This window comes from Stylophora pistillata, chromosome 3, assembly GCF_964205215.1.
Source record: "Stylophora pistillata chromosome 3, jaStyPist1.2, whole genome shotgun sequence".
Classification (NCBI taxonomy): domain Eukaryota; kingdom Metazoa; phylum Cnidaria; class Anthozoa; order Scleractinia; family Pocilloporidae; genus Stylophora; species Stylophora pistillata.
This window is the reverse complement of record NC_142521.1, coordinates 11,589,761-11,616,079: the sequence shown is the minus strand read 5'-3', so window position 1 is coordinate 11,616,079 and position 26,319 is coordinate 11,589,761. Positions and strand designations below refer to the sequence as shown.

At 40.0% G+C, this 26,319-nt stretch overlaps 2 protein-coding genes, 1 long non-coding RNA gene and 2 pseudogenes across 4 annotated transcripts; 2 read left to right on the top strand and 3 right to left on the bottom strand.

Moving 5' to 3' along the window:
- Positions 1-1,326: 1,326 nt before the first annotated feature.
- LOC148734527 (uncharacterized) lies at positions 1,327-4,076 on the top strand. Its single transcript, XR_015999482.1, has 2 exons — positions 1,327-2,017; positions 2,535-4,076. It is a non-coding gene; the product is annotated as an uncharacterized LOC148734527 (long non-coding RNA).
- Positions 4,077-8,131: 4,055 nt separating this feature from the next.
- LOC148734526 (uncharacterized) lies at positions 8,132-11,848 on the bottom strand (annotated as a pseudogene). The gene is made up of 3 exons (XR_015999466.1): positions 11,289-11,848; positions 10,008-10,655; positions 8,132-9,513 (listed from the first exon to the last, which is right to left on the bottom strand). The product of XR_015999466.1 is annotated as an uncharacterized LOC148734526 (transcript).
- A 205-nt stretch (positions 11,849-12,053) lies between these two features.
- LOC148734525 (uncharacterized) lies at positions 12,054-16,701 on the bottom strand. The gene is made up of 3 exons (XM_088755612.1): positions 16,085-16,701; positions 14,803-15,450; positions 12,054-14,008 (listed from the first exon to the last, which is right to left on the bottom strand). Exons 1-3 carry the CDS (start codon positions 16,386-16,388, stop codon positions 12,867-12,869), a joined length of 2,094 nt encoding a protein of 697 aa, XP_088611738.1. The 5' UTR covers positions 16,389-16,701; the 3' UTR covers positions 12,054-12,866.
- A 959-nt stretch (positions 16,702-17,660) lies between these two features.
- On the bottom strand, positions 17,661-18,420 carry LOC148734524 (contactin-associated protein 1-like; annotated as a pseudogene).
- Positions 18,421-18,904: 484 nt separating this feature from the next.
- On the top strand, positions 18,905-25,940 carry LOC148734523 (axonemal central pair apparatus protein HYDIN-like). Its single transcript, XM_088755618.1, has 9 exons — positions 18,905-19,152; positions 19,947-20,252; positions 20,627-20,710; positions 21,309-21,518; positions 22,418-22,581; positions 23,151-23,301; positions 23,736-23,966; positions 24,455-24,679; positions 25,148-25,940. Exons 2-9 carry the CDS (start codon positions 19,950-19,952, stop codon positions 25,628-25,630), a joined length of 1,851 nt encoding a protein of 616 aa, XP_088611744.1. The 5' UTR covers positions 18,905-19,152; positions 19,947-19,949; the 3' UTR covers positions 25,631-25,940.
- The last annotated feature ends 379 nt before the right edge of the window (positions 25,941-26,319 follow it).

Below are 26,319 nucleotides of genomic sequence, written 5' to 3'. Positions count from 1 at the left end.
CATGTGCCGTACGACCTGAATAACAACCGTATCGAATTTCCAGTATTGCGTCACTTGGTGGATCGATCAGTGTTCACGCTTTGCGATCATAGTACACAATGTTATTGTTTTGGTACAAAACCTGTGGCGATCGCACGACTTGGCCTCGTATCCTGGTTTAATTCTTACCAATATTATAATATTAAACCGAGACTTTTAATGTCGAAATGTCGAAAAGCATCATGTTTTCGATTTCGAAACCATTCGAAATGAAGTTATAGAGGCAGTCGGATTTTCGACGTGCGGCTTTCCACCGGCTAACTTAACCACGCAGAGTCTTTACAGGATTACAATTGCCACACTTGACCCTTGCAAGCATTGGTATCTACTTTTGAAAGAGGTCTGTGACGTTCCTTTGCGCAAATATTTCATACGCGATGTATTTAAGATATTTCCCGACGAAATCCAAAGTGTGGCGGCGCGGGAACTTCAGCCGGCCAAATCATCGTTCGGAGTAGTGGGGTTAGCCAGCATTCCCGACCTCGTGCACCTTGTGTTCACGTTCGGTCTAATAGCTGGTCTATCTTCGTCGTAATAAAACAATCCCCAACGAACTTATTAAATCTGCGAGATTTGTGACTATCGTAAATCTGGTGAACTCCACCACACTAGACTTTGAGCTCGAAGGCGCGAAAAATTTATCCTTTGGCGCCAAACTCAGTCACGACTCCGAAGAGCTCGCTTCCTAACTTACCGAAAGATCAGCTAGATTAAATTCCCTTGGAGTGGAACTGAAGAAGCTTCGAACACGGATTTCTCATCTCGAATCAGCATGGAGTCAATTTTACAGACCCCTTTTTTCCACCTCAATGTTCGTACCTTGTCGTGGTGAGGTGGCTTGAGTGCGTCAATGACCAATTGCAATAAAATTCCTATAAAGAATTCAGCTTCAGTTGGTGGGCTGTATTTTCTGCAAGGTAGAGGCCAGACTAACACGGACTTTGTCATTGTAATTATTGTTATGATTATTATAATTATCATTATTATTAATGATTTTGTTATTGTTATCATTATCTTATGATTGTGATTGAATCATTTAAAACTGAAATAGGCTGCTCAATAAGGATGGCATGCTGAGGCAAGTAGATTTTCATTTATTTACCCCCCTCCCCCCAAGTAGAAATTCAAGTGTTTCTGATAGTTTTTCTCTTCAATAGATTGTTAGAATGCAGAAGATTTTTTAAGACACATTGTACAGAGGGCTTGTCTTAAGTAGTTGTTTTCTGATTCAAAACCACCTGCCTAGTTCTGTTTCTCTTGGGTAGTTAGTCCATGGACTTTTGTTATCTGATGGCAGAACTAACAGGTGGATCTGTTTCTCTTGGGTAGTCAGTCCATTATGGGCTGTTGTTATCTGATGGCAGAACCACCAATCTTTTCTGTTTCTCTTGGGTAGTCAGTCTATGGACTGTTGTTATCTGATGGCAGAACCAGTCCCTATTTTTTTCAGCTCTATGCTGTCAGTCTTTTATGGACAGTTATTTTTATCTGATGGCAGTTTTAGCTTGCTCTTTTTGTTTTGAAAAGTGTGTTGCTTATGCTATTTGTCACGTATCATCTGTTATTAGTCATAGGCACTTTGGTCAATCAATGCTATCATTGTCCTAATTATTATTATTGTTAATTCAGCTGCTACTCTTCTCTCTTTGACACAGGGCCCACTACAGACAGCACTAGCTCAATGAAGTCCCAAAACCTTTCACAATGAGCCAACTCAAGAATTGCAGTCCTGAACAGTTTGTGGGGTTTTCCTGTCTTTTCTTGAGATTATTTTGTCTCAGTTTCAATTACTTAGATACTCATTCAGCTAGACTAACAATAACACCATTTTGTTCGTAGATAAACATTGAAATAATCATAATAGTAATATAAATGATAATAATAATGATTTCTTATTGTTATCATCATCATTATCTTTATGATTGTGATCATCATTTTCAGATTGAAATAGGCTGCTCAGTGAGGATGGCATGCTGAGGCAAGTTGATTTTCATTTAATTCCTGCCCCCTTCCCCCAAATAGAAATTCAAGTGTTTCTGATAGTTTTTCTCTTCAATAGATTGTTAGAATGCAGAAGATTTTCTAAGACACATTGTACAGAGGGCTAATGTCTTTAATAGTTGTTTTCTGATTCAAAACCGCCTGCCTGGTTATGTTTCTCTTGGGTAGTTAGTCCATGGACTGTTGTTATCTGATGGCAGAACCACCAATCTGTTCTGTTTCTCTTGGGTAGTCAGTCTATGGACATGTTGTTATCTGATGGCAGAACCAGTCCCTATTTTTTTCAGCTCTATGCTGTCAGTCTTTTATGGACAGTTATTTTTATCTGATGGCAGTCTTAGCTTGCTCTTTTTGTTTTGAAAAATGTGTTGCTTATGCTGTTTGTTACGTATCATCTGTTATTAGTCATAGGGTGACTTTGGTCCATCAGTGCTATCATTATCCTTAGTATTATTATTATTAATTCAGCTGCTACTCTTCTCTCTTTCACACAGGGCCCACTACAGACAGCACTAGCTTAGTGAAGTCCCAAAATCTTTCACAATGAGCCAACTCAAGAATTGCAGTCCTGAACAGTTTTTGGGGTTTTTCTGTCTTCTCTTAATTTTTTTTTGCCCCAGTTTCAATCACTTGGATACTCATTCAGCTAGACTAACACTAACACCATTTTGTTCTTAGATAAACATTGAAATAATCATAATAGTAATATAAATGATAATAATAATGATTAGATTAATGGAAATAATCATAGGAATCATAACCATCAGGATAATGAACATTATTTCTATAACTATTGTAAATATTTTTATCATTGTTATTATTATTATTATTATTATTATTATTATTATTATTATCATCATTATTATTGTTATCAATGTTATTATTATTTCCATCATGAATTATTAGAGATGCTTGGGAAAAAATGATCTAGTTCCCTCCAACTCATTATTCTTTCAGTTAAGTGAATTAAGACTTTTGTGAACAGTTACTGCTTTATTCTGTCATTCCTGATGACCATAGAAATGGTGAAAGTCCACAGATATTATCCCTCTAAGAGTTTCTCCAGTTGTTTTTTATCCTCTGAATTTGGTTACAACGGAATGAAGGGCAACAGAGTATAGTGCGCCCAGGTAGACATGAATTGCATTAACATTCGCTCTACCATCCCTGTAATAAAAAACTTTGGATTTTTCTCTCCATACAGGGGGCCGCAAATGCATTTTTTCCCTCGCACGCTTATAAAAGCATTCGGCATGCTTGCCAACAAAGCTTGGATGTACGTTTCAGGAACTTAGTATCTTTCAACTCGACACAATTTGCCTGAAACCAAAATAATAATTACGAAAGTTAAGAGATTATTTACTTCTGTAGTGAAATGTACTAAATGATTTACCCTTTCAAACATAAACCTGAGTTATCAGGTTTTGTCAATCACAAAATTACACGCCGGGTTATTAGTATTCCTTGGAGACCTTCCTATATTATCATAAATATCTAAGACAAGCAGGTCTTTTAGCTAGGTAATCTATGTTAAAAATCGCGCTGTACAGTACTTAGAATTATTTTCCTCACTCATTATTTTTCTCACACTGCAACTTCGCGTACTACGCAATTATTACTACGCAGTCATATCTGGTGTCCAATTGGGAGAAGAGCTTGTTATTATTTTTGTTTTAGAGGTGAATTGCGATTTCTTGTATGTCCCCTATTTCGTCGAAGAAAAGCTTGAACAAATACTGAAAGTAATGAGTAAGTCACTGAACAACTAGTGCAAAGTGACAGCACTATCGAGCCAAACTGAGAAGTGTTCTTTAATGAATTTTAACATGAACCACCAATTCTTACTATTTTTAATTTCTGCGTTTTAATAGACTTTGACATGTTCTTGAGAAGATATTAAATCGGTTAGCGCTGTTGTTCCCCTCTAAATTATTTTGGTGGAAGCGCCTCAGAAGACGCTGGTTTAACTAAAACCATGTTGGGCGACGTTGCATTTTGACTGCACAACCCGCAATTAAATTTAATTTTAACAGCTATTCGAGTGTGTGAAGAACGGAAAAGAGCAAAATTACATACCATCGGCCTTTGGATGGAGGGACGAATGAAAACTTTCTACAATGCCACTTATCCATTGCTTGTAACAGATAGACCTTGTCCTTACTCTTGCGGGAGGCCGTACGATCTGTTGTCCATTGTAGAACTTGGCAAACTTAGCGCACTCTGCCTCGAGCGTAACAATGTGATCTTTCGATTCTCTATCTCGGTAGCGCAGTTGTTGTGTTGAACATGGACGAATAATACATCGCAGCGTGTCTTGTAGATAGCTAGAGATGCCATGTTTAGGATAAGCGCTGAATATGGACGAGCGTTAAAGCCGCCACTGAAAAAGCACAATCGACCGTTTTTCATTGTAAGGAGGTCTTTCACACAGCTGTCAGAATTTAAAGAGAGGAAGAACGTCGATCTCGCTCACCTAAGTAGCGAAGTACGCCACGAGCGGCGACGATGATCAAACACCTGGAAGATCACCGTGGTGTCCTCCTATCTACTCTTTGGAATCATAACCAAGAGCGAACCCTTTCGACTTGTCACAAGGTTTTACGGTTTATAAAACAAAGGCCCCGCTCTACACAAAGCCTTAAAGAATGAAAGACTGGAAAAGCTTACTTGGTTTGGAATTATAAAAATTTATAAAAATTTCCTTTCTTAAAAATCGAAGATTTTCATGGTTTCCGTAACTTCGTATTTTTCCAAATTTCCTCTGTTGCATGTTATGCTGTTTTGCATTTTCTTCAACGTATAATTTAGTTCAGCGTCGATCATTTATCATCCTTAGAAGAAAATATTCTGATCTTTACGTTTAAGTATAAAATTGCTTTGGCTTACATTGTGCGCATAAAAGGAGCGTTAAAGTAAACATGAGTTGATTCCACGCGAGGGTTTTATCTGGAAAAATGCATGCACACGAGTGACACCGACATTACCGCGTGTCCCTTTCTGGAAAACATTCGTGTTATGACAAGAAATGTCAGCTTTAGGTGGCTCGTACCGGTTTTCATCCTTTTGATGGTATGTAACTTTGAAAGAATACAACAGAAAGACTGACCAGGGCCAGTTGAACACTTTTACGGGGTTGAATTACATAATCATTGGTTATCCAAAAATAAGTGTCATTTTGTCACTAACAGTTTCCATGGCAATGCTTTCATAGGCTTATTCAGACGCATTTTTTTGCTTGTGACTTAAATAATTTGAAAACTAACCCGGTGACCACCTGATTTTTTTCAGTGATTGCTTTTGGCACTTGAAAAGGAAAATGCCCAAAGATTTTAAAAAAATTCTACGAGGCGGAATTTCAGAAAATCTACAAAAAGGACAATTTTGACACATCACAAATTTCCTTCTGTAGAATTTTCTAGTTTTTTTTCTCATGATTCCTTTCGACGTCATTATCATATTGGAACAATAAAAAGAACGGGTCACCGGACTTATTTTCATGCAATAGCTTCCGTGAGTTTAGCAATTTCCACGCGCGTTTTAAAATCTGGATTGTATAAGATCGACATTTGCTCATGATCTGTTTTAGCTACCGCTGAAAACTTCTCACAAAAGTTAAGGTGGCTCGTACCAGTTTCCTCGCGCGGGGAACAGGTCACTCTTGCGTGACGCGCGCGAGAGAATCGTACGAAAGAAGCGCGAGATCAAAAGATGAAAATTCAAAACAAAGATGGCGGCGCGTGGAATTTTTTCTACTTTTGTGAGAAGTTTACCTAAGAGCTTGTATTTGACGTGTTGAGCGGCCACTATGAATGCAGGAGATAGAAACTAAGATAACGAAGACGATTTTCGGAGAAGTAAAGGTTGCTTCACTTCACATTTAAAAGAAATATTCAACCGATATGAAATCTTGCGACGGCGAAAAAAGAAGAACTCAAGTGAAGGATAGTCTACCTGAAGTGGAAGAAGACTTTGAAACTTGAAGGAAAATAATATGATATAGCCAGAAGTCATGTGTAGGATTTCGAAGATGAGCTCGGAAGGCTGTCCTTGACGGCTGTTTAATGATTTTCTTAGCAGTAAACGTTTGTAAACATCAGATCGTAGGTGCTCGCGCGAGCACACGCAATTGTCAGCGGTAGCTAAAACAGATCATGAGCAAATGTCGATCTTATAAAATCCAGATTTTTAAAACGCGCGTGGAAATTGCTAAACTCACGAAAGCTATTGCATGAAAACAAGTCCGGTGACCCCTTCTTTTTATTGTTCCAATATGATAATAACGTCGAAAGGAATCATCAGAAAAAAAAACTAGAAAATTGTACGGAAGGAAATTTGTGATGTGTGAAAATTGTCCTTTTTGTAGATTTTCTGAAATTCCGCTTCGTATAATTTTTTAAAAATCTTTGTGCATTTTCCTTTTTAAGTGCCAAAGGCAATCACTGAAAAAAATCAGGGGATCACCGGGTTAGTTTTCGAATTATTTAAGTCACAAGCAAAAAAATGCGTCTGAATAAGCCTATGAAAGCGTTGCCATGGAAACTGCTAGTGACAAAATGACACTTATTTTTGGATAACCAATGATTATGTAATTCAACTCGGTAAAAGTGTTCAACTGGCCTTGGTCAGTCTTTCTGTTGCATTCTTTCAAAGTTACATACCATCAAAAAGATGAAAACCGGTACGAGCCACCTTAAGGGTTTTGGGTTACCCAAACTATGCAATTTTGACGCCGAAAAGTGCCATAAAATAATTACAGAAACTTCATCCGCAACACCTTGAACGTGCTGTGGGCGCGAACTGAGATCTTCTCTTACAGTTAATAATTGCCAGGCGGAACTTTTTGGTGGGGTGATTACTCATAAAAGAGGCTATCGAGCGATTGTTTTCACTTTCCTTAAATGTCTCCTACTAATGTCTCTTTCGAAAAATACATTTAAAAGATAGGTCACCGCACTTATTGAAGAGATATGATGGGCCAATCTTAACCCATTTATGCCTTTACTGACACTTGTCACGCGCGCCATTACATCGGTGCGCGGTACAATTTGCGGTAGTTCGAAGTAACAGTTTTCAAGTAACATTTGAAAAAATCAGGCTTTGTGCACACTTTTAGCCATATCATTTTTTCTCTTCCGTAAATTTTTAACTTCTCCAATTTAAAGTGCACCTAAACCCAAAATTTTTTTTTCGCGTAACGAAATAAGCGTATTTTTTTGGAGTATTTCTGTGCAAAAATTTTTTGATCTGCTCAAATCCTCAATTTTCTGTGCCCAGTCAAAATACGCCGCCATTTTGGCTCACGACCGAGTTTAAAGAGGAATGGTTCTAGCGGGTAATGTGACGTCAAATCGAGAACACGAAAGTCTGCATTTCACACATTTTCACTTGTTTGGGAAGGTTGTAGTCGATATTGTCCGAAAATATGCCGACTAAGTGTGTTGTAGGGGGATGTAGCAACGTGCAAAATTTGCAAGAGGGTATCGCGCTTCATACATTCCCCATACAACACACCTAGTTGGCATATTTCGGACAATATCGACGACAACCTTCCGAAACAAGTGAAAATGTGTGAAATGCAGACTTTCGTGTTCTCGATTTGACGTCACATTACCCGCTAGGGCCATTCCTCTTTAAACTCGGTAATGAGCCAAGATGGCGGCCGATTTTCCGTATTTTAACTGGGCACAGAAAATTGAAGATTTGAGCAAATAAAAAAATTTTTGTACAGAAATACTCCGAAAAATACGCTTATTTCGTTAAGCGAAAAAATTTTTGGGTTTAGGTGCACTTCAAAGGGATAATTTTTACACTAGATGTGTGAATAATCAATATAGGTCACCGAGCTCGTTCAAGAGCTACAGACCATTGATCCTCTTTACCTGGTCCGTTGATTGAAAAACAATTACCGCGCTCTCGGAACGCGCGCGCACTTATTCGCCTGATTGCGTGATTTTTAGGCACAGTACGGCATGCGCAATGCAATTCTGAGGAATCACCTTAACCTTGCTGTAACGTTATGATTACAGGTACTTCCTCTAGATGCGGCTCAAAGGCACACACATAAACCCACATAAATGTAGAGGCTATGATATTTTCAATTAAGTAAATGTTTTTAGTTTTCTAAACTACCCTAATTACAAGGAAAAGACAACTTAGGGCCATTTCTACTACGTTTTCAAAGCATTTGTTTAAGAATTTTAAAGCACTACCTGGGCACTTGCCGATTACATACGCGAGGTACATTTGAAAACATCACAAAGAAAGCGAAAATTTAACTTATTTTGCAAGGTATTTGCCCTAACCACGACATATGTTAATCTTACAGCAGTAGAAATAAAGAACAAGATAAATTTACTCTATTCCATAGCACTTCAGTTTTCCTAAAGTGTTGTATCCAAATTCACCACTACCGCCTAAATCTCCAAATCTCATCTGTTTCACCGGAAGACTTGTCTTGTCGGTTAGAAAACCGCTGTCTTCACGCCATACACCGTCATTCGAATCACAGTTACAGCGATTACTGCGGCTTGCACAAGAATTGGTCATTCCGCATGCGCACTTACCACTGCCAGGTGATGCTCCGCCCCAGTAACTCATCTGAATGGAGTCACGAGACACCCACCAGGTGACTCCAGACATGTAAGAATAATGACATTCCCACTTGATAAACTGTTCACAACGTGAGGAGACTCTGGTGAGACTAGCCAGCTGAGACAGACTTGCTCCTGTATAGTGAACGTTTCTTTTGCTAGAGTATCGCACGTATGTTCTGGTTTCACTGTCGTGACTTATGACTGTTACGCCAACTCCATTCTTGTCACTCATGTCACAGTATGATGTAAACGGTGCTAGAGGTCCCTCGCCATTGGGATCGATGACGTAATTTCCACTTCTAGTGGTGGCGTATTTTCTTAACACAGAACAAGACGTTGGTTTAAACGGAATATTAATTTTGACTTTGGTTCCAATATGTGTCAGAGCATTACCTGCTCTACAGGTGTAAGAACCTTTGTGTAATTTTCTAACGTTTTTTATTACCAGTGTTCCATTCTGTAGGACATTTGACCCTGCAGGTAAAGAAGACTCGCCCTGCTTCGTCCAACTGATTGCAGTTTTCAAGTCGCTCTCGACCACACACGGCAGATGAATAGTTGAGCCAGCCCTAGGAGTCATTTCTTTGGGGGGCCTAGCTTTAAACCGCAGACAAGAAAATATCGTAAAGTGAAACGTGTCTACTGCTGATCCGAGAATGTTCTCCGCTCTACAGATGTATGTTCCTCTGTCATTTTTTGTTACGTTATAAATATTTAGCCGTTCCATCAATCACTTCGGCTCTATCCATTGGCAAGATTCCAAACGCCTTAGACCACGTGATATTAGGCTGAGACTGACCAGTAGCACTGCAGGCGATAGAAACATTTTGTTCTCCCTCAGCTAACACTTCGTTAGATGGCAAAATGATCGTAAGAGCGACTGTAATCATTGCAAGAGAAAGAAGCATGAGTTGTTAAGACAATGAAAGTTGCCTCCTGAATCATCATATACAAGAAGAAAAGAAGGAAGAACTGTAAATATTTAATTGTTGCAAAATCAAAATACTTCAGTTACCCTATGCGTAAGATGTCCAGAATTGCATGCTGTAACGAAAATGGCAGATTTGACGAACTTTTGTCAATGATTTTGACGGGTTGGACGAAATTTTTCAATTTGTGGAAAGTTTGTCAGAGTGGTGATTCTGACGAAATTTCGCAAAGGTTGTTGAAGAAATTATGCCAATGAATAGATATGACATGGCCCCAAAAAGTTGACGAATTTGGCGAAAGTAACGATTCTAACGAAATTTCGCCAAATTCGACAAATCCATATACATTCCCACAGTCTGACGAAATTTCGTCAAATCTGCCAAATAGCTTTGGCATAATCATCGATGTGCAAACATCATTTGCATAAGAAAGAAACTGACTTACAATGGACAGACAACTTCGCCGAGGAGTTCACTTGTCCCAAAATACTTTCAGCTCTACAAGAGTAAACTCCCTCGTCATCCGGTCTAACGTCCCTAACAATCAGCTGGCCATTGAATCCTAGTACGTGACGTCCAACAGGAAGTGATGAATCCAACTTAGACCACGTGACTTTTGGCTTTGGACTGCCATCTGCCATACATTTGAAAATAGCTGTATGACTTTCATCAACCGTCATTTCAACAGGACGCTGGAGCAGGAATGGAGCCGATAGGGACTGACCCGGCTCGCCTTTGGCACCTTTCACACCTGGAGGGCCTTGTGGCCCTCTGGGACCGGTTTGCCCCGCTACTCCGATATCCCCTTTAATACCTTTCGGCCCCTGAGGTCCTATTAGCCCGTGATTACCAGGACGTCCTTCTCGGCCTGGTTTTCCAGGGGGACCCGGTTTTCCCCGTGTTCCCGCTCTACCTCGTCGACCCCTGTTACCTTTTGGTCCTGGGCGACACTGCGTGATGTCCTTCGCACAAAGTTGGTTTTGCAGAAGACTAAGTTCCTTTTTGATTAGCCTTTGTAATTCAGAGGATGTTGAATTCTGTATTAAAACATTCAGAGCGGTGCGTTTTTGTCGCTTTGGGTTTTCCCCTCCACCTGAAAAATAAAGTCTTTCACATGAATAAAGTGGCATTACGTTCATCAGCAACCTTTGACCATCTTAGAATGATATAAAATGTAGAGTAACGAAAAGGATCACTGCGGTATCGAAGATGAATTCCTGTGTCTTGTATTAATAAATTCTAAGGCTGTATCGAACTCGAGGTTGTTTTCCGTCGAATCTAGCTGATCCTTTCACTATTTCAAGGAAAGGGTCGGTCCTGAGTGGAATAGTTGAAACAAGGCAAAGCAAATTTTAGATAAGCCGAACTATCAATTAGAGGAAAATTATAGGAAAACAAGACATTTCGCATTCTATGAAGACGAGTCAGCAAACTCCCATTCAAATGGCCATGATAGTTAATGATGGTGCATCCTCGGCTGATAGATCGTGTTCAAAACCGCGTAATAGTTGAGACTCTCATCAACTATCATGACCTTTTAAGGTCTTTTTTGGCTTAAAGCTGAACTGTTTTTCATCTTGAATTTTGGTACTTATTTCATCATCCTAATAAATAAAGCTCTTGAAAATAGAAAGACCTGCGGGATGTCGATGAGGTTTTCATTTTAAAATCTGCCGTAGTTTCAACAAGTCGTATCCGGCTCAACACATAAAAAGATAAAAGTTACCTTTGGTCGCCCGCATCGTTTCCCCAGGTTCCATACTATTCCATCCTTTATTACTCGGCTGTACTATTCCAAGGATTTCTGTCTCCATCTTTGAAATTGACTTTGCTGAGTTTAAAATCAGTTGATGGTTTTCTTGTATTCTGAGCTCCTGATGAATTAACGCGACACAACAGAAAACAGAAAAGAAGAGGCTTGACCCGGAACACAAGCGGTTCAATGTTTGTTTTCTGTTCGTCAGCTTCTGTTCTTTTTCTGTTTCTTTCATCTTCACAGTGTTCCCAAAATTACTCTTGATATGAGACATAACTAGCGGGACATTTTTCGCTTCACTCGATAATTTCCTTACTGCAGTTCTGCTTGGCTTAAGTTAAGTTCAGCTGTCATGCGAGTCAGGCCGATGATCAATTGATATGTTTTCAATTTCACCTCTAAAGGAACGAAGTCGCTTATTTTGACTTCCTTTGGAGCTAAAACTAATAGAAACATGAACAGATGCACGTAAATAGAAAGCTGATATGTTTATCGCTGGCTGAATATTCGTGATTGAGTGAAACGGGAAGTTTAGTCTTAAATTTAAGTGAGGTCAACTCAATCTTCTAAGAGGTTTAACCTAATCAGTCTCTGTTTCACGCATAATGACAACAATTTCCTGTTGCTACAATGCGCAGAAAGATGGTAATTTTATTGTTTGAAGAAAGTTCATGTTTGGGTTAAACAAGTACTCTGTAAACATCTTAATCGACGTCATAACTATCTTCAAAGAAATGAAGAGCTTGAGATTTTAATTTCTCTCTCTCCAGTGCCTAAAACGAACATTTCCTGGTGTCATGTTATTTAGTACAGAAAGTTTGTGTTTGAGTACAACGGGAAGTTTATCGTTATTTTAAATGAGGTCAAACGTATCCTCTTCGAATCGAGAAGTCTTAAAGTTCCCTGCTCAACACGTCACAAAAAACAATATCCCGATTAGATTCCTAGAAGCTTTTGTTACAAGCAAGAGAAATAAAGACAAGGTTGTTAGGTGGCGGGAATATTTAGCGGGTCTGCCTGAGAGGCCAAACTTTCGCCCGACGTGATTTTAGTTGACAGACCCTATGCAAAAAAAAACCTGTTCTTTGTTCTTTACGCTTTTCCCTCCTTCACCATTATCAGGATTGCTACTCTGCAAAAACCGTATTCCGAGACAATGGGGATGCTTTATTCTGAGCGTATCTGCACCTTAGACAAAGATATAGTCAGTAACTGAGAAAGGCTCGTGATTAAAGTTTTGTGTCGCATAAAGCTAATTAAAAACGCCATGAGCTCGGAGGTGTCCAAGTGGCAACGAAAGTTAAGGTATCAACTTCCGCTACAGCTAAAATATTTGCTTCATGGATCAGTTAGATCCAGGTTTTCTCCTTGCTCGAAAGTGTAATTTACTGCCAGTGGGAACAATTCGTGCATGGCTGCATCGTTCTAATGAGGGCTAATCCTAGAGTTGATACAGTTGTCTATGGCTACCAACTTATAGCGTTTACCGTTCATTTCTAATTTAAGCCACCTTTCACACGTAAAAAATTTGGAAGTATTCGGTCTTATTCACTTAGAAATTCCATAACATTTTAATTTCCCTAGTGTGTAGTAACCACTTCCACGATTTGTACTTCCAAACCTGAGTTGTTTGACAGGAAGATGTACCTTATCGGTGAGCAGACCGCTGTCTTCACGCCAAACATTGTCACTTGCATCACAGTTACAAGCTGTGTTTGAACGTGGACAGGAATTGGTCATTCCGCATGCGCATTTACCACTGCCTGATGCTGCTCCACCCCAGTAATTCATCTTTACAGAATCACGTGACACCCACCAAGAGTATCCGTTACCGGCAAATATGACTGCGTTGTAGCACTCATACTTAATATACTGCTCACAGTGTGGGGAGACTCTGGTGAGACTCGCCAGCTGAGACAGACTTGCTCCAGTGTAATGAATGTCACGTGAGTAACTCCCCGGTGGGCTATAACCAGTCACCAATGTCCTGCTTTCACTATCGTGACTAATCACTGTCACGCCAACTCCATTCTTGTCACTCATGTCACAGTATACTGTAAACGGTGCTAGAGGTCCCTCGCCATCGGGATCGATGACGTAATTTCCACTTCTAGTGGTGGCGTATTTTCTTAACACAGAACAAGACGTTGGTTTCACCGTAATATTAATTTTGACTTTGGTTTCAATTTGTGTCAGAACATTACCTGCTCTACAGGTGTAAGAACCTTCGTGTAATTTTCTAACGTTTTTTATTACCAGCGTTTGATTCTGTAGGACATTTGACCCTGCAGGTAAAGAAGACTCGCCCTGCTTCGTCCAACTGATTGTAGTTTTCAAGTCGCTCTCGATCACACACGGCAGATGAACAGTTGAGCCAGCCCTAAAAGTCATTTCTTTAGGGGGCCGAGCTTTAAACCGTAGACGAGAAAACACCATCAGGTGAAACGTGTCTACTGCTGATCCGAGAATGTTCTCCGCTCTACAGATGTATGTTCCTCTGTCATTTTTTGTTACGTTATAAATATTTAGCGTTCCATCAATCACTTCGGCTCTATCCATTGGCAAGATCCCAAACGCCTTAGACCACGTAATATTAGACTGAGGCTGACCAGTAGCACTGCAGGCGATAGAAACATTTTGTTCTCCCTCAGCTAACACTTCGTTAGATGGCAAAATGATCGTAGGAGCGACTGTAAACATTGCAAGAGAAAGGAGCATGAGTTGTTAAGACAATGAAAGTTGTCTCCTGAATCATCATAGACAAGAACAAAAGAAAGAAGAACAGTAAATATTTAGTTGTTTCAAAATTAAAATACTTTCCGCTATGCAAATGATGTCCAGTAATGTATGCTGTAACGAAAATGACGAATTTAACGAAATTTTGTCGATCAATTCCATTGTTTAAAAAGAAAGTGCAGTTTTATCGTAGCATTTTGTCAATTTTCAATTTTTATCTTTTTTCTAATAACCCTTACGTAACCCTTATGTAGCAATCTCATCCTTTTATCTTTGCTCTCGAATTTGCTCTTTTATTTTACTTTTTTAAGTTACATTTTAACAGCGCCGTTCTGAAAACCACTTTTGTGAGAACGTACCCTGTCTAAAGATTGTCATTATCGTTATTTCATTATTATCATTGATTTTGACAGGTTCGACGAAATTTGTCAGTCTGTGAAAAGCTTCTCAAAGTGGCGATTCTGACGAAATTTAGTCAAGGTTGTTGACGAAATTATCCCAATGAATACATATGACCTTGTCAGAAGGGCCCCATTAAAGTTGACAAATTTCGTGAAAACAACGAATTTGGCGAAAGTAACGATTCTGACAGAATTTCGCCAAAATCGACAAATCCATAAACATCCACATAGTTTGACGGAATTTCGTCAAATTTGCCAAATAGGCTATGCATAATCATCAATGTGCAAACATCATCTGCGATAAAAGAGAATCGTCCTCTATTTGGAAAAGAAAGAAACTGACTTACAATGGACAGACAACTTCGCCGAGGCGTTCACTTGTCCCAAAATACTTTCAGCTCTACAAGAGTAAACTCCCTCGTCATCCGGTCTAACGTCCCTAACAATCAGCTGGCCATTGGATCCTAGTACGTGACGTCCAACAGGAAGTGATGAATCCAACTTAGACCACGTGACTTTTGGCTTTGGACTGCCATCTGCCATACATTTGAAAATAGCTGTATGACTTTCATTAACCGTCATTTCAACAGGACGCTGGAGCATGAATGGAGCCGATAGGGACTGACCCGGCTCGCCTTTGGCACCTTTCACACCTGGAGGGCCTTGTGGCCCTCTGGGACCGGTTTGCCCCGCTACTCCGATATCCCCCTTAATACCTTTCGGCCCCTGAGGTCCTATTAGCCCGTGATTACCAGGACGTCCTTCTCGGCCTGGTTTTCCAGGGGGACCCGGTTTTCCTCGTGTTCCCGCTCTACCTCGTCGACCCCTGTTACCTTTTGGTCCTGGGCGACACTGCGTGTTGTCCTTCGCACAAAGTTGGTTTTGCAGAAGACTAAGTTCTTTTTTGATTAGCCTTTGTAATTCAGAGGATGTTGAATTCTGTATTAAAACATTCAGAGCGGTGCGTTTTTGTCGCTTTGGGTTTTCCCCTCCACCTGAAAAATAAAGTCTTTCACATGCATAAAGTAGAATTACGTTCATAACCAACCTTTGACCATCTTAGAATGATATAAAATGTAGGGTAACAAAAAGGATCACTGCGGTATCGAAGATGAATTCCTATGTCTTGTATTAATAAATTCTATGGCTGTATTGAACTCGAGGTTGTTTTCCGTCGAATCTAGCTGATCCTTTCACTATTTCAAGGAAAGGGTCGGTCCCGAGTTGAATAGTTGAAACAAGGCAAAGCAAATTTTAGATAAGCCGAACTATCAATTAGAGGAAAATTATAGGAAAACAAGACATTTCGCATTCTATGAAGACGAGTCAGCAAACTCCCACTCAAATGGGGATGATAGTTAATGATGGTGCATCCTCGGCTGATAGATCGTGTTCAAAACCGCGTAATAGTTGAGACTCTTATCAACTATCATGACCTTTTGAGGTCTTTTTTGGCTTAAAGCTGAACTGTTTTTTATCTTGAATTTTAGCTACTTATTTCATCATCCTAATAAATAAAGCTCTTGAAAATAGAAAGACCTGCGGGATGTCGATGAGGTTTTCATTTTAAAATCTGCCGTAGTTTCAACAAGTCGTATCCGGCTCAACACATAAAAAGATAAAAGTTACCTTTGGTCGCCCGCATCGTTTCCCCAGGTTCCATACTATTCCATCCTTTATTACTCGGCTGTACTATTCCAAGGATTTCTGTCTCCATCTTTGAAATTGACTTTGCTGAGTTTAAAATCAGTTGATGGTTTTCTTGTATTCTGAGCTCCTGATGAATTAACGCGACACAACAGAAAACAGACAACAAGAGGCCTGACCCAGAACACAAGCGGTTCAATGTTTGTTTTCTGTTCGTCAGCTTCTGTTCTTTTTCTGTTTCTTTCATCTTCACAGTGTTCCCAAAATTACTCTTGATATGAGACATAACTAGCGGGACATTTTTCGCTTCACTCGATAATTTCCTTACTGCAGTTCTGCTTGGCTTAAGTTAAGTTCAGCTGTCATGCGAGTAAGGCCGATGGTCAATTGATATGTTTTCAACTTCACCTCTAAAGGAACGAAGTCGCTTATTTTGACTTCCTTTGGAGCTAAAACTAATAGAGACATGAACAGATGCACGTAAATAGAAAGCTGATATGTTTATCGCTGGCTGAAAATTCGTGATTGAGTGAAACGGGAAGTTTAGTCTTAAATTTAAGTGAGGTCAACTCAATCTTCTAAGAGGTTTAACCTAATCAGTCTCTGTTTCACGCATGATGACAACAATTTCCTGCTGCTACAATGCGCAGAAAGATGGTATTTTATTGTTTGAAGAAAGTTCATGTTTGGGTTAAACAAGTACTTTGTAACATCTTAATCGACGTCATAACTATCTTCAAAGAAATGAAGACCTTAAGATTTTAATTTCTCTCTCTCTAGTGCCTAAAACGAACATTTCCTGGTGTCATGTTATTTAGTACAGAAAGTTTGTGTTTGAGTACAACGGGAAGTCTACTGTTATTTTAAATGAGGTCAAACGTATCCTCTTCGAATCGAGAAGTCTTAAAGTTTCCTGCACAGCACGTCACAAAAAACAATATCCCGATTAGATTCCTAGAAGCTTTTGTTACAAGCAAGAGAAATAAAGACAAGGTTGTTAGGTGGCGGGAATATTTAGCGGGTCTGCCTGAGAGGCCAAACTTTCGCTCGACGTGATTTTGGTTAACAGACCCGATGCAAAAAAAAAAAAATCTGTGCTTTGTTCTTTACGCTTTTGCCTCCTGCACCATTATCATGATTGCTACTGTGCAAAAAACGTATTCAGAGACAATGGGGATGCTTTATTCTGAGCGTATCTGCACCTTAGGCAAAGATATAGTCAGTAACTGAGAAAGGCTCGTGATTAAAGTCTTGTGTCGCATAAAGCTAATTAAAAACGCCATGAGCTCGGAGTTGTCCAAGTGGCAACGAAAGTTAGGATATCGAATTCCGCCACAGCTAAAATATTTACCTCATGGATCAGTTAGATCCAGGTTTTGTCCTTGCTCGAAAGTGTAATTTATTGCCAGTGGGAAAAATTAGTGGCTGCACCGTTCTAATGAGGGCTAATCATAGAGTTGATACAGTTGTCTATGGCTACCAACTTATGGCGTTTACCTTTCATTTCTAATTTAAGCCACCTGTCACACGTAAAAAATTTGGAAGTATTCGGTCTTATTCACTTAGAAATTCCATAACATTTTTATTTCCCCAATGTGTAGTAATCACTTCCACGACTTGTATGTCCAAACCTGAGCTGTTTGACAGGAAGATGTACCTTATCGGTGAGCAAACCGCTGTCTTCACGCTAAACGTTGTCACTTGCATCACAGTTACAAGCTGCGTTTAAACGTGGACAGGAATTGGTCATCTCGCATGCGCATTTATCACTACCTGATGCTGCTCCGCCCCAGTAATGCATCCTTGCAGAATTATGTGACACCCACCAAGAGTATCCGATACCGCCAAATATGACTGCGTTGTTACACTCATACTTAATATACTGCTCACAGTGTGGGGAGACTCTGGTGAGACTCGCCAGCTGAGACAGACTCGCTCCAGAGTAATGAATGTCACGTGAGTAACTCCCCAGTGGGCCATAACCAGTCACCAATGTCCTGATTTCACTACCGTGACTAATCAATGTCACGCCAACTCCATACTTGTCACTCATGTCACAATAAACTGTAAATGGTGCCAGTCCTCCAGCGCCATCTGGATCACTAACGTAACTGCCACTTACGCTAGTCTGGTGTCTGATATCGGAACTTTTCTACATTCCAAGTAAATGCTGCTCCGATGTCTCCTGTGTTGTGCATGATTAGCTTTCTTGTGCCGCGACTGCCGAGTACCACAGCGCCAAACCGCACCGAGTCGCTGTCCAACGTGATCTCTATACCTTGGCAAGAGCCAGTTACGATAAAGATTGGTTGGGACATGTCGGCGCACTCCAACATCACCTACAACGTAGATATTGTCAACCAAGGCATAACAGGGCACACAAGGCATAACAACTGGATAAGGTCTCAGAACAGCTTGTTTTCCGGCACCGGCTAAGAATTTGCCACGCCTTAGAATTTTGCAACGAACTAGTTGAAGGGTAACACCGGACTGTAAAGAAGAAGTAACCAAAAGGGCTTTAGGAGAACTACACAACGACTTTTAAATTGATGTTTTGCCTCTAGCCAAACTGCATAAAAACTTGAGGAAGGAGCAGACAACAAAAAGAAGTGGTTCTTTAACGTAAAAAAGACAAAAGAGGTGTTGATAAGTTAGGGAATACCAAAAGTGGTGAAGGATGGAGACGATAAAAAAGGAGTGCAAATAACGAACTTGAAAATTTTTGGCCAGAGTTCTTAAGGTGCTGGAACCTTGACAGTTCTTGTTTGTTATTCCTCGTAGGTAGAAGTCGCCAATCCTTCAGACAGAAAAGTAAACTTTGGAGCCCTGCGTGTCGGTCAAACAAATCAGCGAAGTTTGAAGTTAGTGAACCGCAGTCCTGCACCAATTACTTTTACCGTGGCCATTACACCAGCTGTAGTGGCGCTTCAACAAGCAAACATTCTTACTATTAGCCCCTCTTCGGAAATCACTCTCAGGGCTAATGGCGGCACGTGTGGTGTGGAGTTGTTTTCAAACCGAAAACACGCATACCACAGTTTACTGAAGAGGTAAATTAACGGCTCGATAGTCTTTAAGATTTTTTATTTTGTAAAGATGCTATTCTGTTACGCTCTTTTCTGTGCCTATTGACGGTATTTTTCCGCCAACAGCGGCTCGTGGTTGTTTTTTTTTATCCTGCATCTATCAAAACTCTCTTTTGTTTCTTGCACAATGTGGCGCACCATGTCATAGTTAATAATTTTTTTCTGCATCATAAAACCCTGTGATTTAGCCAACCTCCCATCTTCTCCTGTCTTTAAACACGTAAGTCCATCATAGCTTGAATATTTTCTTTCGTCCATGTACCAAAAACCTTCTCAAGATATGATAAAAATTCAACACATCCTCGTTGAAAACAATGAATATTCACAGATGCTTTAAATATGATATGTAGATATTGGCCGGTGCTTCGTTCAAAAATATTGCATGATTGGCAACCTTAAAATTCACACGGAGCGCTGTTCGATGTAGTGTTGTCAAAACAAAACCATAGTAACCACAACCGCCAGCCAATCAGAGCGAGGAAAGTATCACGGAAAGCCAATGAAAACTCGGAGCAAAAAACGAGAACATTTTCTGAAGCGCGGGAAAATGCGAGTGACCACGTTGCGATTGGTCTAAGTTTTGAATCTGATTGGTTGAGAAAGTGGCGTGAGTTTTTTTCTGAACCAATTACAGAGCTATTTAATGAAAACCAAAGCAATCCCGAATTACTTTCGACAATCTTTTAATTATTGCTCAACTTTATCCGGTTTAATTTTTGGATTTTTGTGTAATTGTCCGTTTATTCTTGACGTTGTAGGTGATGTTGGAGTGCGCCGGCATGTCCCAACCAATCTTTGTCGTAACTGGCTCTTGCCAAGGAATAGAGATCACGTTGGACAGCGACTCGGTGCCGTTTGGCGCTGTGGTACTCGGCAGTCGAAGCACAAGAAAGCTAATCATGCACAACACAGGAGACATCGGAGCAGCATTTACTTGGAATGTAGAAAAGTTCCAACCTGATTTTTCTGTCTCACCAGTTAAAGGTTACATTTCACCTGGAATGGAAGTTTCCTTCGAGATCGTGTTCCATCCCACTGTAGTGAATCATGATATAAGATACGAGGTATGAAGCACATCTGTTCGGGAACTTGCAGATAATTATAAGTATTATTATTTTGTTGATTTGGCATTATTTTCCCAAGCTACGTCCACAAGCGAAGATTACTCAGCTAGAACAGTGTTAAATCACCGTAATCAATGAACACCCGTGATTTTACTTCTACACCGTGAGTAGTCATCGTGTGAAATGTTAGCTTTTCAAAGTTTCTCTCGGCAGTTTGTTTGCCTTCAAAAATTTCCTGTGGATCACTGACTAACCAGATATCTATATCAACTTATTATTTCCCTAACATGCCGACTCAGATCAAGACTTTTTTTAGAAACCAATAATTTTGCTTCTCTGTGATACCTGACTGTCGTTTGTGTTTTACTCAACAGAGTTTGCGTTGTGCCATTGAAGGAGGCAAAGCACTGAAGCTCGTTTTGACGGGAAGCTGTATCCCACAGACACCTTTAAAGGAGGTAAAACATCCTAGCTACTTTAAAAAGAAAACCACTCATACCGAGGAAAAACTAGAAACACAAGGGTTATGTTTTTAGCCTTGCGCCAGGTACCCATGCAAAAGCCGCCTGGTTAGCTCAAATTATCGAGCGCCGGACGGCAGTGTAGGGCGAGGAGTATCAGGCCTGATTAACACTCAGGTTCTTGAAGTGCCTGAGAAGAATGTGCTGGCTCTTCACATTCATCAACGAATGGGTAGACATTGTAGTCTTCGCTGATTGCTTTTAGATTTTCATTGTTATACTAAGAAGGGAACTCATAAACCCCGACCAATAAGGGCACCTATTATCTTGCTGGCAGGTCCACACCAGCACACACTTACACTCACTGCTTAATTTCTCCTTGCTCAAACATATAAACAAAGGATTATACGACAAACAATGGATATCTTTTTCCATGAGCGGCTGTGCCATAACGCGAAACTCAAACACGAAAACCTACTGGCAAAAATAAACAGACAGAGGTCAGAGGTCCTTTAGAGGGCGGAAGATCACTGTGCTTACAAAAGTTTACCCTTACTTTGTTTTCGTTGTGTTCACTTGCCCTCCTTTCTCTTAGATGCTTCACTTTACGACCCATGTACGCACTCGTGACACGCGTAATCTTGTCATACATAACCGAACAAACCAGTTATGGATGCTGCGGCCTGTAATTGACGGTGAATTCTGGTCTGGTCCTGACACCATCACGGTGGAGCCACAGCAGAGTAAAAACTACGAGTTAACTTACAGACCACATACTATGACTCAGGAAGGAAAGAAACATCTGGTAAGAGTAGTTCCTTTATCACTGATTTCATTTCTCATCGCATTGCAGTGCTTTGCGCTACGTTTCCAGCACTGCATGGCGTTGATTTTAATTGCTTGGGAAGAAAGAGCTTCCATTTTTTATTGAACGTTAAAATATTGTTTTTCCCCATTCTGGCGCCGTCCACAAGCGTCATTCCCCGCATCACTCCATTTTAATTACCTAATCCTCATTTTCCCGCCCCAGACTACCACTCTGTTCACTCTATGACGATATCAAGTGTCTTGCACAATCTAATAATGCAACTCGTAGATATCTAGAGGATTTCAGCCATTCCTTCAAACTTTGCCTGCCTAGCTGTTTTTATGTCAATCTCTGTAAACCTCAAAATCTCCCTCTTCTTTTTTCACGGTGTTGAAGCTAATTTTTGTCATAACAAAGATTAAGGTTACCAAGATGAAACTTGAAAGTTCGCGTTTTGTTAAACTCAGTAACTGAACTAAAAATTTCCTTATGGAGAGCAATCAGGTTAGAATTTCCTTTTTTACTCAAAACTAAATTATTCCCACCAGGATCAGTTCACTTGTCAAGTTCGGTTGGAGATACTCAAGCTTTTAGCTTATTTTAGTAGTTCATTTGTACAACCCTACCTACAAAGGCATTTTTTAAACAAACTATGAGTTAAGGAAATCATTTTGTAGGACATCTGATATGAGGTCGTGATGTCACGCTCAGCAGGAGCAAAAAAAGCTATCGGATAAGCAGTAGAACCCTATGCTCACCGAACACTCAGTAAAATCCGAAAGTTTTCCTGTTTCTAAATAGAGCTGCAGGCTGGATGATCGTACAGTTACATTTTTTTTTTTTTTTCACCGAGTTATGTGATTTAAGTATTTAAGGGTTGCATATTTCTGTTTCAGGGCTCAGTCTTTTTCGCTCTCCCGGACGGCAGTGGTCTCCTGTATAACGTGACCGGAAACGCAGAGGGTCCCAAGCCGGTTAACAACATTCAGAGAGACGTGCCCTGTAAAACGTCTTACACTGAAATGCTTACTGTCACTAACTGGCTGCGAAGACCTCAAAGGTTCGTGAAATGGCTGCTCTTCTTTCGTGTACTGTTTGATTAAGCCAAAGAATACGTAATTTTAAAAGTTAAGTTATTTTAAAATTGTTGATTTGCTGGATACAGAAGTCGGCGGTTCACTAGTATCGTTTTGAGCGAATTTCTAACTGGGCGCAATTTCAGTGTTAAAGAGTTAAATTAGCTCTCTGATCTTTGAAAAGCTCTTTGAAATTTCAATTATTAAAAGTATCTATCCTTTTGTGACCCCAGCAGTAAGTTACACTATTTGGTAATAAAACATGATTAAGCTTTCACACCCGTCTCACACTAAAACCAACCCACAACATCTGACCTGCAAGTATTGAAAATGATGACAGCCTCGGCGTCGTTTAAACCCCTTCCAACGCAATTTTTTTAAGGGAAATTAATTTTACCTGCATTAATTTGTTTTGACCCATTCTTCAAAAAATAGTTTTTACTTAGAAAACTATCGTGGTAAATATAGTGTTTGTAGTTGTGTTGAAGCTTTTTGCCGCACATATGCCTTACATTATATTAATTCAACACCATTACAAATATTGTTACGTTAGATTCCGAGTAATAATAGAGATACTGAAGCCTGACAAACCAGACAGTGCTACAACACTAAAGGGACTGGACTACATTGATGTTCCGGGTCTCTCCAAACGAGAATACAAATTGAACTTCTTTGCACATAAAGAGGGAACATTCAGTGCTAAGGTAAAAAAATAAATAGAGTCACTTTTTAGTACTAAATTCAATGCCTCAGACTCGTGGAGTTTTTGCCGAAATTAATTTGGTGCATCAGGTGGAAATATGACGTTCGTATAAGGTAAAAGGCCATGGTATTACTTTTATTTTACGTTAGTTTTTCTTTGCAATTTTATCGTGGAACGCACCGTGGTCAGTTGAACAAATAGTTTTTTTAAGAGTAAGGAAACACTCTCAACGAGAGCGCGGAATGTTTTTATTTTTAATTTAAACGGCGACGAGTTTCTTAGTTGCTGTAGTGATAACCGTAATTTACTATCAGTGCGAGAGACTGGTTGGTAAAATCTTTATCTTAATTATAGACTGTTTGTGCAGTTACTCGAATTTTGCCGTCGTTGCTCTTCTCCGATTCTGCTGTTAACTTACGGATCTTCAACTCGCAGGTTATATTCCGGAATGAACAGAGCGGAGAATATCTGTTTTATTATGTGACTTTCAAGGCAGTGCCGCCAGGTGTAATGGCTACCATTGACTTGTCCACGCCCATACGTAAGAGCACGTCTCATGTGGTGACATTACACAATCCCCTCAGTACCCCTGTGACATTCATCTCTCAGTGCTCCGTGGCTGACATCCAGCTGCCGCCAAGTTTCACCGTTCCACCTTTATCTGAGGTTGGTAGCTGACTTGTTTTAAAATACTTAAGGCTAAGATTCTTTTTGGTTATAACGGCTTGTTGTATCTCAATTTTAGATGTGGTGCTTCGTTAAATCAGTTATCTTACTTGTAATGACTATTTCACTTTTCAATACTGTTATCATCGATGTAGTTCCGAGTTCTCCTTTATCATTTCTCCCTATTATTAAAAGTTTTCTCACCTTCCAGCAGTCTTTCACGTTTGAAGTAGAAATGAAGTCAATTACGCAACTTTAATAGACACTCGTGTTACTTTAATTTTTTTAGAAAGTTGTAGCTGAGGAAAGAGGGCTAGCCAAATTCGCATTAACTCATTACTTCTAATATACCAATTTTCTCTGCTGCCTGTAGTGCGAAAATTCATTGCATTATTGACAGGATTTGGGAAGTCAGTATCAAAACTTCCACAGCAAGCTTTAGCAGTGATCGAGCTCACATTTAGTTCCTTTTCGTCTGTTGATTCCAGGGCTCGTGTATGTTTGAGTACCTACCACTGAAGGCCGGTGAGTTGACTGGTCGACTCTCCTTCAGCAGTTCAGAATTAGGCGTGTATCAGTATGACCTCAAACTGACCGCAACACCAGCCGGAACGGAGGCGGCTGTCCACTTCCGTGCGGGCCTGGGGACCAGTCAAAGTCAGACCTGCCGATTTGTTAACTTTGCCAAGTCTAAAGTCGAGTACAGCTGCAGGGTAAAACCATTTTTCCATCTTTTTTGCGTGGTGTTTACATGGTTTTGAGCGTAGTCTAAGACCAGATTAAAAGCGCGGGAATTGAATTACACAGTTCATCGTGGAGATGAGCTCCCGAAAAAAATTATAACAAGGGTAAAATTGTAGTGGAACAAAGAGCGATGAGACCTGGTTGGAAATTATTAGGTCTCCACATCCTGAGAATATCTGCCCTGTTAATCTTTTCCATCATCAAAATCCACGTTCCTTTTAATTAATTCATCCCGTTTATTCGTTTTTTTATTTTCTTTTTAATCTCACTAATATTTTGCAGTCCACTCACGTTGAAGGCAATTTTGCTCGTTGCTAGGTGCGGTCAAAATCCTTTTTTGGTTTATCCCCAAAATGTGATATTTAGTGTAATCGATTTTGAGAAGAATTGTGTGATTTACTGCAGTTTTTCACTAATCGAGTTTGCTTTCTCTGAAGGTGGACAACACTGATTTCCATGTTGAAAAGAACATCACGGCAGCCTCTGCGTCAAGTGGTGGAACAGAGGTGGGTGTGGAAGTGACGTATGAACCATCTCGTCTGGGTGATACTCGCGCTACTCTGACTGTTTTCTCTCCAGTGGGAGGAGAATACGTGTTCCCTCTGTTTGGTCACTGCAGTCCTCCAAAACCTCAGGGCCCTTACTCGATCAAAGCGGGTGCAACAACCTCAATACCGTTTAAAAACGTGTTTTCACACACTACTCAGTTCACTTTCTGCGTGGATAGTCCTTGTTTCAATGTGAGGGCGAGCGAGACCATTCGCGCTAAGAAGACTCATAATGTCATCGTTGGTTTCGAGGGAAATCAAGGAAGCTCTAAGGCTCCACGCATGGGTAGGCTCATGGTCACGTGTCCGAGGAGTGCAGGTGGTGCTGGGAATGTTACTTGGACCTTCTATCTGAAGGGCGTCACTCCGTGATATTGCATTTTGTTAGCTTTCCGTTTCATTTGAATGACAGAGTTCTATTTTATTGGACCCGATGTGGTACTTTAACGTGTAGATATCATTCATTTCACATTTTTAATTTGAAATACGCTCAGGCATGCATTAAGTGCGCACTTACCTTTACTTCTTCTATATATACGTGGTTTTTCATGCACAAATTTTGTGGTTGAGGTCATTTTTTTTATATTATAGCGGTTATTTAAGTTGCTTTTATATCGTTCAAGATGTGTAAAGTCCAGCCTAAAAAACTTAAAAAATAAAAATTATAAAGTTGTGTGTATAAGGGGTGTTTTGGTCTTGTCTTCTTCCGAGATCTTTTGGGCTGTTACGACTACTAAAAATACCTAAGGCATAAATACTGATTTTAATACGTGAGACGTCAATCGCTGGAGACATACAAGTTATTGTTTAAAAACATCCTAAATGTTACCAATCAAAGAAATGAAAGCACTTTTATTTCCTGTAGTTTATGTTAATGTTTTGAAGTACCGGTAGTTATGATTGAAGTGATTTGTTTATATTTAGAGTCTGATATTATTTGGGTTTTAGCCCTCAGAATGACATTCCTGATTTTGATTGTATCGTTAACATCTATGAGTGGACTCGATTAGTTTGGTTTTAAAGATCTTGTTTTGACTTCTGCGGTAAAAGACTTGACATCA

Bases quoted from the DNA above. Each gene is read 5' to 3' on its own strand.
- LOC148734523 (XM_088755618.1), top strand. From the start codon at position 19,950: ATGTTGGAGTGCGCCGGCATGTCCCAACCAATCTTTGTCGTAACTGGC. The intron at 20,711-21,308 runs GTAAAACATCCT...CCTTTCTCTTAG, and splicing joins CACAGACACCTTTAAAGGAG to ATGCTTCACTTTACGACCCA. The intron at 22,582-23,150 runs GTTCGTGAAATG...TTGTTACGTTAG, and splicing joins TGGCTGCGAAGACCTCAAAG to ATTCCGAGTAATAATAGAGA.
- LOC148734525 (XM_088755612.1), bottom strand. From the start codon at position 16,388: ATGTCTCATATCAAGAGTAATTTTGGGAACACTGTGAAGATGAAAGAA. The intron at 15,451-16,084 runs GTAACTTTTATC...TTTATTTTTCAG, and splicing joins AACGATGCGGGCGACCAAAG to GTGGAGGGGAAAACCCAAAG. The intron at 14,009-14,802 runs GTAAGTCAGTTT...CAATGTTTACAG, and splicing joins GGCGAAGTTGTCTGTCCATT to TCGCTCCTACGATCATTTTG.